Genomic DNA, 14,434 nt, shown 5'->3' with positions numbered 1-14,434 from the left:
AAGTGACTTGCTCAAGGTTAAAAAGCTAGTAAAGTATCAAGTGTCTCAGGTTGGACTTGAAGTTAGGTCCTTCTGACTCCAGAACCCGTGCCACTTAGCTGTCCCCTGATCTTTCTTTTCTGGCAACAATCAGAGCACATTGTACCTCTCTACTGTCACCTGCCACATATTAACTCGCATTGTTCAACGTGTGATCTCTACAAGATCATAAACTCCCTGAGGGCAGGGATCTTGTTTTTATATCCTTCACTAGGCAATGCACATGGTGGATGTTTAATCAATGTTTCTTGAATAACTATTTTACAGTGTGTCCTGTGAGGCAGGCTCTTCTGGGTCTGACTTCCTAGTCTGGGTCTCCTTTCCCAGAATAGCATTTGTCTTAGTAGGAACAGTTTGACAAGTCTGCTTCTATTGCAGGTAGATGAGTATGATTTAAGTATGACTTGGAGTAACCTACTGCTCTTTAGCTGCGATGGCTGCAGGTAAAGAAAGGTGACAGATTCTTTGCTATCTTTCTCTACCACTGATCTGTCAGGTTTATCAACAACTCCTCTCAGTGTGGTGTTTCTGCTTGGTGATTCTAATGAAAACTGATCTTCCAACAAGATTTTAGAGTTTTGGGTGGCTAGGTGGTGCAGTGGATAGAGCACCAGCCCTGGAGTACCTGAGTTCAAATTTGGCCTCAGACACTTAATAATGACCTAGCTGTGTGGCCTGGGGTAAACCACTTAATTTCATTGCCTGGCAAAACAAACCAAAAATAAGAGATTTTAGAGTTCAAATAACCTCTATTCATAATCTCATCTCATCCTTACAGACAATGGAAAGAGTGAAGAAGTTGGCTGGCTCCTCTGAGGGTGGAGTTTCTGCTTGTGGATTCTGATGAAAACTGTCCTTTCAACATCATTTTATAATTTTCAAATCACCTCCATCATCTCATCTAATCCTTGTCATTAGGGGCACAATGGAAAGAGTGATGAAGATGGACTACAGAACCCAAACCAACAAACGCTTGCTACCTCCTTAACCTTTCTGGATCTCAGTTTCCTGTTGTGAAAACGAAGGGTTTGAGCGAGATGATCGCTAAGGTTAAGTCCATGATCCTTTGATTCGGTGAAGCCAGGGAGGTGTTACAGGTGCCCTTCTTCCCTTTGTATGACCGTGCTCAGTGGCCTTCTAGGAGGGAGAGGGGCTTTTGGGTTGGGTTCTCCTAGTTCTGGTCTCCAGGTTCTGGGCTGTCTGTAAAGGAGAGAGGGAGCGAGTAGCCACTGGGACTGTATTCGGCGGCTTTGGGCGGGCAAAGAGGGGAAGGGGCGAAGGGGTGGGAGCGCCCCCGGTTGCAGGTCGGGCTACGTCTCCGGAGTCTCCCTCCACTAAAGGCCACCTCTCAGCCCTGCCCCCGGCCGCCCGGCCCCACCCGAGCCACACGTGGGCTCCAGCACGTCCGCTGCCAGCCCCCCTGACGTCAGCGCTGCTCAGGCCATATAAGACCCCGCCCGGGGGCCGGCCTCGCGCCAGTCCGGGAGCAGCCAGCCTTCTCGTGTCCCGGGGACCCCTCCGCATCCTCACCGGCCACCTCGCTTCCAGCCCGGGTATTTGGGGAAGCGCATGGCGGGGCAAGAGCGCGTGGGAAGGGAGGGGGCAAGAGCGCTGGGGGGGCCTGCTTCTCACTTGGGGTGCTGTGGGCCTGGAGGGATCAAAGAGCCCGGGCCGAGCTCCGGGAGCAGGACTTTTGACCCGCCTTGCCTGGCCGGAGGATAGGGCTGAGACCTGGCCCGGGCAGCCCACAACGCCTCCGGGCCCGGGCCCAGCTCGCCCGGCTCCGGGACCAAGTCCTCCTGGCGGGCGGGGGGAGAGCGGGAGGCTGGGGCTGGGGCGTCCCTGCTTTCTGCCCCCCATCCCCTCTCTAGAGAGCCAGAGCTTCAGCTCCCTGGGGAGCGGGCGGACTCCCGATCTGGGGGCCAGAGTGAATGGGGGACTGGCCCTGGGGCAGAGGCTGCCGAGAGCACCCCCGGGGGGGGGGCCTGGCCCCAGTAGCCCACCCCCCAATCTGCAGACCTGCATTTCTTAAACACGGATGAGCCAGTGGCCGCAGCTGCGGGCCAACGTGCTCCCTAACCAGCTGCAGGATAATCCCCTTGGCTGGATATCCGGGGAGCAACTTTGCCTCAAGTTGCGGGCTTGGACGGATTGATCCTAAAGGCCATGAGGGTTTGACCTTTTCTCCTCTGGGAGAACTTTACTCCCCCCACCCCTTTTTTGTCCAGCGGAAATAAATCTCCAACATTTTTAACCCTTACTGTAGCAGAAAACTCAATTCAAGGGGCGGCTAGGTGGCATAGTGGATAGAACGCCGGCCCTGGAGTCAGGAGAAAACTCAACTATATAATTATTAAAACAATCATGATATAATTATTTAAATAATATGAACCATCTCCAATGGAGGAATCAGTGGCTCTGAATTTTATAGCTTAGCTTTCAGAATTTCAGCAATGAGAAAATGTAATTGAATTAAATTAAATTTAAATTAAATGTAATTAATACTGCCTCAATAATTGTGAACTTTGAATATGGACTAGGAATGACCAGGAGATTTGGGTACAAATGCCATCCCTGCAACTGCTTAACTAGGCAAGTCATCCAGTCTTCCTGGGATTATTTTTAGTTGTCTGTAAATGGAAGAGATCGGACTAGTGATCTTTAAAGGCTCCTGGAGCTTTGGGTGTTGGACGAAAAGTGCTATGGAAGCAGTTTTTGCTTCTTGGTCTTGCTTGGACAAGATGCATTTGCAATCCTGCCAGGCACTGCTGCTGCCTAAGGCAGTCGATGGCATTTTTATTTTATAGTGTTACTTATTAAGTATATTTTATATAAAATCATACAAAAGTAAGGTTATAGATACCTATTGTGTTCATTTTCTCTATATATAGGTTATTTCTATAAAATGGATAATATACATAACATTTTTGAACCACACCCAAAAATGTGCTTCCTATTTATTACCCACTCACAAAATGGTGATTTTGTTCACTTTGATCCCTTCTGGTCTGATTCTGCCATTCTTAAAGTTGTGTGAAATTCCAAAGAAACTTCTTCCTTGTAACCACAGGTTACTGCATTTCCACTCTGGTGGTGGAACTTTAATTTCCTTTTGGATGTTGGAGGCTGCTCCCCCTCCTCCGCAATCCTTTCTGAATTTCCTTTGGACAGAGTATTACTTCACCCCCAGCCTGTATTTGCTTATTGTGGGGTGTGTTGCAATAATGAACCGATTGCTACAAAGTGGAATGGAGAGTTTTATAACCTATTTCCTGCTCGTTCCCCCCCCCCCCCCATCCAGAATCCAGTTTGAAGCGGCAGGGCCTGGTCTCTATCTCTCCTCCCATCAGCTTTTATTGTCCGACGGGGCGATTGATTGCTGGGGATAATCAGCTTCTTGCCTTGGAGTTTCTCCCAAGGGATTTTAAGGTTGGAGGGGGAGGAGGGGTCCCGTGAAACCTGCTGCATGGGGGTGGGGAAAACGTGGAGCTAGATGTGGCCGTAAATGGAGAAGTTACTGACACAACTAAAGCACTTTTTTAAATTTGTTAATATTTCATTTGTTTTCCAGTTATATGCAATAGTATCGACCTATCTTTTTTTGTAAGGTTTTGAATTTTACAATTTTTCCCTTCTCCCCTGTCTGATAGTCTTTACATTGTTTCCATGCCGTACATTGATGTAAATTGAATGTGTTACAAGAGTAAACATAAACCCCCTTCCACCCCCAAGAAGATGGGAAACCTCAAGAATAGAGAGAGGGGGAGAAAAAATGGACTTCAGACTCCAATGTCTCTGTCTCTGGGGTGAGCCCCCCCCCCAGACAAGTTGCTTCTATATTTTTCCCACAACAACTAAAGCACTTTTAAAAAATAACATGACAATTTGGATCAATGTACAACATGGAAATAAATTAAAAACTGATAGATTGCTTTCAGTGGGGGAGGAGTGAGATTGGGGGGAAAAATTGTAAAATTCAAATAAAATATTTAATAAAAAAAATGAATATAAATGTAAGCTGCCGTTATGTATCAAGGTAATTTTAAAGTTGAAGGTGGGGGGCAGCTCTTTGTGGGGAGAGGGCCGAACTCTAATGGGGGGGGGAAATCTTCCTGCCCTCTGGGAGGCTGGAGAGTTGGGCTGCACGTGCGCCGCGCTGGCTCCTCCCCGTCCCCCACCCCCACCTCCGCGCAGGCGCAGAGGCAGCCCCTGGCGGGGAGGAGGGGAGGAGAAAGGAGAGGAACGCGCATGTGCAATGCTGGGGCCGGCTCCCTCCAGGACCCTCTGCCTTAGACCGTTAATGGCAGTTCCGCTGTATCCCCTTGAGCGGCCATTGAGGGCCGGGTGTCACCGGCCTCCCTGCCCTGGGCCGAGGGGAGCCCACCTCGACTTCTTGCCAGAGACAAAAACCGTGAAATTACTTTTTAAAAAGCTGCTCCGAGGTCCATGGGGCAAGATGGCTTCAGGAGGCTACACTTACTACCAACAAACCACCTTTATCTATAGGAAGGCCAAGGTGGGAGGGGGCTCCCACCCCCATCTTAACCTCCTCCTCCCTTGGATCCTTGGTGGATCTGGCCCCCCACTTCCCAGCTCTGCACCCCCAAAAGCCAGTACCACAGCCTGCCAATAAGTCAGTCTAAGAGAGGATGGTGAAGTAACTCAGGGATGACTGTAGAGACATGACTTTATGCTTCCTCTTTTTAAAACCTTCATATTTTAAATTTTCACACCCCTAGATTCACACCAAAATGGGAACTTCTGTCAAGGATCAGCTGATTTTGAATGTCCTAAAGGAAGACCAGGTCCCCCATAACAAGATCACTGTTGTGGGGGTTGGTGCTGTTGGCATGGCATGTGCCATCAGTATCTTGATGAAGGTGAGTAAGGGTCTGGCCTGGATCAGTCCTGAAAGTCCCAACAGCTAGTAGAATTTTATGAGTGCCAAAAAAGACAAAAAAATAAGGTAGTTGCTTACACAGAGGACACAAAATCTGCAAAACTTAAAGGGTTTTAAATATGTAAGATTGAGTTGACATTCAAAACTTGTAGGAACATAAAAATCCATGTTGTTTAAATAACCTTTGGAGATCTTCAGGTATATGGATTTATTCTGTTTTTCTGCTGTAATTCTTACTCATTGAAGCAGAATCTGCTGCCAGGACAGGTGTGTCCCCACACTTGAAACAAAGCTTGTCCCCTAAGTGTGGGATGCCTGCCTGGGGCTACCTAGAACCAGTCTTTTTGACTCCAGTCTTGGTATTCTTTTCTTTGCTCCCTTTTAAAGCAGATCTTTTTAGCATAGGTATCCTGATATTAGGAATTTTAAAGCGTTTTCCCTTTCATATATCAAATAAAAAACAACATGGGTAATAGGCACAGTCTGAATTTATATCACTTTAATGTCACATACAATTTACTAACTTGACCTAGAACAAATCACCTTATTTTCTCTCATTGATTAGTTTCTAGATCTGCAAAATGGAGTTCTCAGCCTATTGACACAACTAAAGCACTTTTTTTTTAAAACTTTTTGCTAGGCAGTGTGGTTAAGCAGCTTGCCCAAGGCCACATAGCTAGGTAATTAAGTGCCTTAGTTCACATTTGAACTCAGGTCCACTTGACTCCAGGGCAGCTGCTCTAGCCACCCCCCAACTAAAGCACTTTTAAAAAATAACATGAAGGATGGCTAGGTGGCATAGTGGATAAAGCACTGGCCCTGGAGTCAGGAGTACCTGGGTTCAAATCCGGCCTCAGACACTTAATTACCTAGCTGTGTGGCCTTGGGCAAGCCACTTAACCCCATTTGCCTTGTAAAAAAACCTAAAAAAATAACATGAAGCATAAATAGAAGCTGCTCTTAATGTATCAAGGCATTTTTTTTTAAAGTTGAAGGTGGGCAGCTAGGTGGCACAGTGGATAAAGCACTGGCCCTGGAGTCAGGAGTACCTGGGTTCAAATCCGGCCTCAGACACTTAATAATTGTCTAGCTGTGTGTGAACTTGGACAAATCACTTAACCCCATTGCCATAAGGAAATTAATTTTAAAAAAAAGGTGAAGGTGAATTCTTAATTGCAAGAAAACTTGTTTTTTAAAAGTTAAGTAATGATTTTGTCTACCTGCTCATATATGCAAATGTGAAACTTCTCCCATGTTCTAGATTGTAGAAGTATTAACTGAAAGTTAAAACCCACCTTTATACTTTTTTAATTGATAATTTCATTTTTCCAGTTTATGAAAGTTTTACAACATTTATCCACATGCATATACATATTTTTAAGTTATATAATTCCCTTTCACCCTCCCTTACCGCTCCCTCCTCTCAGTGGCAAACACCATATAATACTCATCATAGTACTCTTTAAAAATTATCTGGAAAAAAAAGAAACTGAGGATATTATTGGAACCAATCACATTGAGTCAGTTTTCAACTTGAATTGAATTCCAGATAATGTAAACTGGCTATTTAGAGTGTGGAATTCATTTTTTCAATGTTTAAACAATGTTTAATAAAAAGAAAATATAATAAATATAAAAAATATAATAAAATATAATAAAAAGAAAGTTGTGTTGTCAGACTAGCACAAACCAGTTGAAACATTACTGCTATAAATGGGTCTATATCATCCTCTTATAACAATAGAAAAGGGAGTTCTAAGTTCCACTTGAAGATTTATTTTTCAAAACTAAATTCTATTCATCAGGAAAGCTGTATCCCCAGCATGGTTTCTATAGGATTTGAGATTTGTGAGTGGGTAGAGGTCACAGGCCAGAAAAGGAGGTTTTTATATTTTTTTCCTATAAAAGCTCTAAGGCAGAGATGTAGTTTAAAGTAACTAGCAATTCATGACACCAAAGAACACAAGAACAAATGCTAAGGTTGGACACATCTGCTTTAAGCATTTGGTAATAAGAGAGCTGCTTTAACTATGGTTCCTAGAGCAGTGGCAATGAGGACAGGATAGACAAGATTTCAGTTGCAGATGGGAAGTAAAGGGACAGAAAGGAAGTGACAGCATATTATAATTGTCAGATTTTTCCTGGGGGCGGGGCGGGAACTAACTTGTACCTTACATCCAGGCAGGTTTTGATTTTCTGGAAATCTAACAGTACTTCCAACAACTTTCTTGTGGTACTTTTTCTAGACTTTTCCCCTCCTTTTCAAAGTTGTTTGGATTCTTTATTTTTCTTAATTCTCTCATTATTAATAATGTTAACAACTTCTACCTTCTAAGACCTGACTTTTTAGTAGTATGACTCCTACTTCGCTGAAGAATCTTAGTGCCTTTTTGTGAATTGACATCATAGAGTTGCTAACCTTTTGGTTATAAGTGTCTGGTCCTCTCAGGGTAAACTGTCATTGGGATAATTTTTTATCTCTGCAGCTTTGTAAATCTGCCATAACATTTTGTGGTGCACTGAGGCAACTTTCCAGAATCTGGGGTCATAATAGACCATCAGTGTAGGATTTCAAGGGCCATGTATTCATAGGGATATTTTATTCAGTGTTTATTGAATACAGTTTCTTGAGGGATGAGGAAGATAATATGAAATTTTCTATCATCCTTGAGGACTTAATTGAATTATTTGAATTGAAATTAATTTAATTGAAAATATCTCTTCCAGGACTTGGTTGATGAACTTGCCCTAGTTGATGTCATAGAAGATAAGCTAAAGGGAGAGATGATGGATCTCCAACATGGCAGCCTTTTCCTCAAAACACCAAAGATTGTTTCTGGCAAAGGTTAATTTTTTTTTTTTTACTAAATTTTTCTTTTTTAATACTTTTTCCTTTTACCTCCCCTCCACACCAGTCAAAAATAGAGAAAACTCTTATAACAAACTCAGTCAAGCAAAATCCCATTAGCTATATGCAGAAATGTCTTGTTTTGCATTAGGCTATCATCTTTTATAGAGTTTCATAATATAATTCACATGATTTAATTTCTGTTATTCTCATGGAAGATAATTCCTAGAGTAGTTTGACATTGGAGCATTTTGGTACTGATCCCTTGTTAGGTAATCAATTACTTCCTATTTTATACTGTAAAAATAAGATTTTCCACAATGTGGAAGAGATTGCATAATCACATTCCCCCCCCCAGATAATTGTAGGTTTTTCACCTGAAATTATAGGTTCTTAAACGTTCCAAATGCTTGTCTCTCATGTGTAAATATTTCTTTGCTAATAACTTTCTTGCTGGGTTGACATATATCAGTTTCACCTTGAATTGGAAATAGGAAAAAAAAATCATGGTTGCTGGAATTTGTAGGATTTTAGATTTTTTTAAAAAAATTATAAATATTTTCCAATTACATCCATTGGTAGCTTCTACCAATCTTTTTTGGACAAGGTTTTGAATTTTACAATTTTTTTTTTCTTCCTTCCCTCCCCCTACCCCCAACAGAAGGCAGTCTGATATGTCTTTACATTTGCTTCCATGATGTGCATAGGTCAAAATTGAATGTGTTGAGGAAAAATAGATCCAAAAGGAAGAAAGGAAACAGAGATAGCAAAATAACATAATAGAGACAACTTTTAAAAACTGAAGATAATAGTAATCTTTGATTTTTGCTTAAACTCCACAATTCTCTGGATACAGATGATATTCTCCATCACTGACCCTCTAAAATTGTTTATTGCACTGATGGAATAAACAAGTCCATCAGGGTTGCTCATCATCCCATGTTATTAGTGTGTACAAATGCCCTTCTGGTTCTGCTCATCTCTCACTCATCAATTCATTCAAGTCTTTGCAAGTTTTTCTGAAATCCCATCCCTCATGATTTTTTATAGAACAATAGTGTTCCACAACATACATACCATAGTTTGTTTAGCCATTCCCCAATTGATGGACATTTACTTGATTTCCAATTCTTTGCCACCACAAACTGGTCTGCTATGAATATTTTTGTATATATGGGATTTTTACCCTTTTTCGTGATTTCTGGGATACAGACTACTCAGTAGTGGTATTGCTGGATCGAGGGGTAAGCACATTTTTATTGTCCTTTGGGGATAGGATATAAGATTTTTAAAACTCCTTAGCTTTTAAGCAAAATAGGACTAAGAGCAGCTTGGATATTTTTAGTAGGCAGAAGATCACTCTTTCTCTAAGGCAAACAGCAATAGCAACTGGTCAACATTTCCTAAAGATAAAGAAATAAAATGGGAAGCAAATTCTTTTTGGGTATTGGTTCAGAATGGCAGTAAAGAAACATTCTTTGTGGTTTAGGTATTAGACATTAATCTACAGTTGTAAAGGACATGGCCCAGATCTGGAGAATTCTCTTTTTTTTGCAAGGCAGTAGGGTTAAGTGGCTTGCCCAAGGCCACACAGCTAAGTAATTATTAAGTGTCTGAGGCTGGATTTGAACTCAGGTACTCCTGATTCCATGACTGGTTCTCTATCCACTGTGTCACCTAGCCATACCAGATCTGGAGAATTTTTGGCACTTTTGAATTTTTTCTTTTATGGGGTATTTAACTTACTGTAAAATTTGGGTTGATTGGTATACAATACTAGGCATTTTTATGCATTTCTGAGTTTCTAAAGTTTTTCCTTGTCATCTCTGGCTTCTTAATTCACATGTCTGTGACTTCTGCAAAGCTGCCCCCCCCCCCCAAATTTCCATTTAATTTCTTATGTGAACTTTATATCAAAACTGGGGAAAGTTGAGATGTGGAAGGCATAACTGTTACCTTTGACTTTTCTTCAGACTACAGTGTAACTGCAAACTCAAAACTGGTTGTTGTTACTGCTGGGGCACGCCAACAGGAGGGAGAAAGTCGTCTTAACTTGGTCCAGCGAAATGTGAATATTTTTAAATTCATCATTCCCAATATTGTTAAATACAGCCCTAATTGCAAGCTGCTTATTGTTTCCAACCCAGGTAAGATTTATTTGACTGTTAAGACAATTTTTAATGTCTTGGCTAAAATCCAGAATTGATCAAACTATAGTAAACCTTAAGAGCACCTGTCAGTCACTGTAAAAATATGTTTCTATATTTGTTTGTTGTTAATATATGATGATTCTGGGAGAATTATTATGATTGTGTTAGATCACATCATGTTTGGTTCCTTGTACTGTAAGATAATTGAGGTATTTCATGAGTATTGATTAGGCATAATTTTTACTCTCAATTGTCCTCTGCCAGAAGACTTAATATTTATATTGTCTACATTTTTTTTCATCAGTGGATATTTTGACATATGTGGCCTGGAAGCTGAGTGGCTTTCCTAAAAATCGTGTTATTGGAAGTGGTTGCAATCTGGATTCTGCCCGTTTCCGTTACCTAATGGGGGAGAGACTTGGTATCCATTCTTCAAGTTGTCATGGATGGATTCTTGGGGAACATGGAGACTCCAGTGGTAAGATTCCCATAGAACTAAGTAAATAATTATAAAAAATTCCACTGGTTCTAATTTTGAATTACAATTTAAAGTTGCTTGGAACTTGAAGGTCTTGTTTATCTATAGGGAATTTCTTATGAAAACTCCACCTCTTGTGAAGGAATGGGCTATGTTACCTTTATTTAGCTGGTAAAAATTGAAACTTGTCCTGAGTACAACTTCACTAACTTGATTTCAATAGTCAGCAACATGGTTTAAGTTTTCCTTGAATTGGCTAGCTCTGAAAAGGTCAGCGTTGTAATTCAAGTTGGATATGGTTTATGGACTATCCATATCTGTCTGTCAAAACTGTCTTTATCTGAAGAAGCATAATAATATAGTAGAAAAGATCAAGTTTGGATTCTTGCTCTGATATTTACTTAATATGTGCCCATGTTGAGTTTCTCTCCAAAAACCCTATTTATTGATACTCAAAAAAGGAAATGGTAATTCGCACTCATGGGATTGTCCTGAGAAAAGTACTTGAACTTAATAGCCATAACATATAAGTATGGCTATTAGAACATTTGAAGAATGTTGCAGAATAGCTATTCAGAGAACCCCTAAAATGTTTGTTTTGCTGAAGAGTCAACTATCTTATCCTAATGTTTTGGGTCTGGGAGGTTTACTCATTACAACTCCAGATCAATGGACAGTTTAAAGTATAGTAGAAAGTTAGTAACTTCCTATTTCCTTTCTTGATCTTCTAAGGGGATAAGATAATGCTTAGGAATAAGGAACTAAAGAAATCTCGAAGGGAATATGAAAGAAATATATAAAAGGAATAGAAGGAAATAAAAAAATAATTAAAGTATTAAAGATTTATTTAGTCTAGTTCCATATAAATCATACCATTTTTATTAAAAAAAGTATACTTGCAGTTTTATCTCAATGGAAAAAGAATTATTTAAAGAAACAACATTGCTTTCTCTAAATAGTTTCTCTGAATAAAATATGGGGTAGAAGTAATAGGAAGTTAGAAAATTAGACCATAATTACTATAGGATGCTTGGAAATAAATTTTCACATGTTAGAATTTTTTTTTCAGTTCCTGTGTGGAGTGGTGTGAATGTTGCCGGTGTATCTCTAAAGAATCTTCATCCTGCTTTGGGAACTGATAGTGATTCAGAAAATTGGAAGCAAGTTCACAAACAGGTGGTTGACAGGTTAGTCTTTAAAACATGAAATTCCATTTTCCGTTTGAATGTTTATATGCAGAAAACCAAAAATTCAATACAATACTTTTTTGTTTAAGAAATGTCAAGGCTCAAAGACTAAATTTAATGGATCTATCGTCAGCAATATTACTTCCTTACTCTGTTTAATTCTAATTCTTTTCCATAAATGTTCTAAAGATCTGTTCTCTGGAGGATACAATCATTGCTTTCAAAGATTATATAAAAGAAACAAGTAAATTTATTTTGTCTTTTTGTACCACTTGTTCTATTCACAACATAAAAAGTTCCTAGTTTCTTAGTACAGTATAGAACAAAGGATCAAAAACATTTTTTTTCAAAGATTCTTATTTATTTTGAGTTTTACAATTTTCCCCCTAATCTTGCTTCCCTCCCCCCCACCCCCCACAGAAGTCAATTTGTCAGTCTTTGTTTCCATGGTATACATTGAAGGGATCAAAAATTTTAAACCTATAAATTATGTTGGAGTGAAATCCATGGATAGGGAAGATTTCTGTTTGTAGCATTCTCTATTAACGTTCTTTGAAAACTTCCTGCTCATTCCTTCTGACAAATCATTTACTAACTTCTTATAACTGGCAGTGCTTATGAAGTCATCAAGCTGAAGGGCTACACTTCTTGGGCCATTGGCTTGTCTGTGGCAGATCTGGCAGACAGCATTATGAAAAATCTTAGGAGAGTGCATCCAATTTCCACCATGATTAAGGTAAGTACCTGTTATATAAGTAAATGGTTTTAAATAGGTTGGGGGGGGTTTGAGTGCTATTTGTGAAAAAAATAGTCACAATGGCAGATTTTTATGGGTTCACAGCATAGTGAATTAAGTGTATTTGGGGGGGGTAGAATTAGGCAAGAAGAAATATGTTCAAAATTAGTGTAAAATCCTACATTTGGATTAATTGACAAAGTTTACTCCATAGATATTCGAGGAGACAGGGCCAGATAGTAAAATGACTCCCAATTTAAAGGTTTGTAAAGAACTTTCCTCAGTCTTGTAAGGTGAAAAGACTTAGTGACATCTAAGTGGTGAGAGGAAGTGATTTACTTAAATGGTAACTTTGTGATTCAAGTGTTGAGTCTCATGATTCCAAATCTAGCATTTTTTTTCTATTATGCCCTGGGGCTTCAGAATAACACTTCTTATTAAAAACAGTCTTGGTAATAGATATAGTGAGCACCTAAAGTGACTGGAGGTGATCCACACATGGAATAGTGTATTCAGTTCAGCACATACTATATAGCTTAGAAGGGACATTTAAATTCATGAAATAGTTTTACTTTAGAAAGAATGTCCCTTGAGCATATTGCCAGTTTAAAAAATAAGTTATAGTCAAATTATAGCAAATTGCTTTTTTTAATTCCCTTTTCCTGAGGAGCATTTTCTTGAAGTAAAAGGTTTCAGGTTGTAAATTGGCATTTTGGTTATACACTTATACACAAAGAAAAATGTGGACAACGTTATCAAGTTAAACTAGAATACACAAACTTATTAAAAGCATCCTTTTAAAAAACAGTGGAATTCAATAGGTTCAATACGTAGTAATAATTTTTAAAAAGCCACATTTGTTGTATGTGAATATTTAGAAAGTGCTTGTTCAATAGACTGGGAGGGGTGAATAATAGAGGTTAATAAATAGACTTAGCTGTTGATGCTGATCTTGCCCCCCAAACCCATTTTAGACTGAAAAAGACAGTTAAACAAATTCCAACTGCCTTGTGGTGTTTATGGTAGATATCAAGAGTATAGTGTGAAAGAAAAATATGATCTCATTTTGTCTTTCAGGGTCTATATGGCATTAATGAAGATGTCTTCCTTAGTGTCCCTTGTGTCTTGGGGCAGAATGGTATTTCTGATGTGGTGATGGTAACTCTGACTCCGGAGGAGGAGGCCCGTTTAAAGAAGAGTGCAGAAACTCTTTGGGGAATCCAGAAGGAGCTGCAATTTTAAAACTTTAAATGTGCTTCCATTTTACTGTCTTGAGAACATGACAGTGATTAAGGGATTGTGTATGACGTGCTATGGTCAAATCCTTCCTCTGATTTAGTAATTGAACACCAGAAATGTAAAACTTAAGAACACACTCTAGACTCTAGACTCTTCCCAAAGTTAGAAATGGGGAATACAATGTGACTGTTAAACCCTGTTATTTGCACAACGATGCTGGATCAGACTTGTACAGTCATAAACATAGTTACTGTCAAGCAGAACCACAGGTTATGTCACTGCCTATTTTGTAGGTGCTAGTTTCCCAAAGGTCCATAACATTCTTGGACACAACACCATACATACTAATAAAGTAGCAGTACTTTATTGATACATTTTATCCTTCCCTCCATTAGAGCTCTTTAGCATGGCCCCATGAATCACCTTTCAAGGACCTGATTTTGTCTACTTATATATACTATTTCAATAGTTGTAAATTTCAATATTATATAAAGATCTATGTATGTACAACGATGCAACCAATTTGACAAGTGTCATACTAACCCAAATACTGAATAAACAACAAAATAACTGATTTATGACTCTTTTTAAAATAACTTTATTCCATTTTAGTTTGAGATTTTAGGATTAAAAATTAGAAATGCTGCTGGGATATGTCATTCCTAAGGAAAAAAACCTAGAGAAAGATTAGAGGTGAATACCAGGTCATCATTGGCACAGATACATCAATGTGTATGGCTGCTCCTGGCATTGTGGCTCACAAGCCATTCATGCCTCTGCTCTTGACCAAAACTCTTACTTCCTTCTGTAAATCTGGGTTCTGTTTAATGTGTTAGGAACCTTTCTCTTATCTTCTT

The 14,434-nt window shown here is 39.6% G+C and overlaps 1 protein-coding gene across 2 annotated transcripts; it reads left to right on the top strand.

Annotated features, from left to right (window-relative positions):
- Positions 1–1,503: 1,503 nt before the first annotated feature.
- On the top strand, positions 1,504–14,151 carry LOC141518283 (L-lactate dehydrogenase A chain). Of its 2 annotated transcripts, none has more exons than XM_074230155.1 (8): positions 1,504–1,592; positions 4,779–4,919; positions 7,667–7,784; positions 9,761–9,934; positions 10,242–10,415; positions 11,485–11,602; positions 12,215–12,338; positions 13,416–14,151. In XM_074230155.1, the coding sequence occupies exons 2-8, from the start codon at positions 4,791–4,793 to the stop codon at positions 13,578–13,580; spliced, it is 1,002 nt and encodes a 333-aa protein (XP_074086256.1). In that variant the 5' UTR covers positions 1,504–1,592; positions 4,779–4,790; the 3' UTR covers positions 13,581–14,151. The 2 variants fall into 2 exon arrangements, with proteins under 2 accessions (XP_074086256.1, XP_074086255.1); XM_074230154.1 differs by lacking the exon at positions 1,504–1,592 and adding an exon at positions 4,252–4,555.
- The last annotated feature ends 283 nt before the right edge of the window (positions 14,152–14,434 follow it).

The sequence above is a fragment of the Macrotis lagotis genome, chromosome 3 (genome assembly GCF_037893015.1).
Source record: "Macrotis lagotis isolate mMagLag1 chromosome 3, bilby.v1.9.chrom.fasta, whole genome shotgun sequence".
Lineage (NCBI taxonomy): Eukaryota > Metazoa > Chordata > Mammalia > Peramelemorphia > Peramelidae > Macrotis > Macrotis lagotis.
Note: the sequence above shows the minus strand (reverse complement) of the source record. Positions and strands in the feature narration are given on the sequence as shown.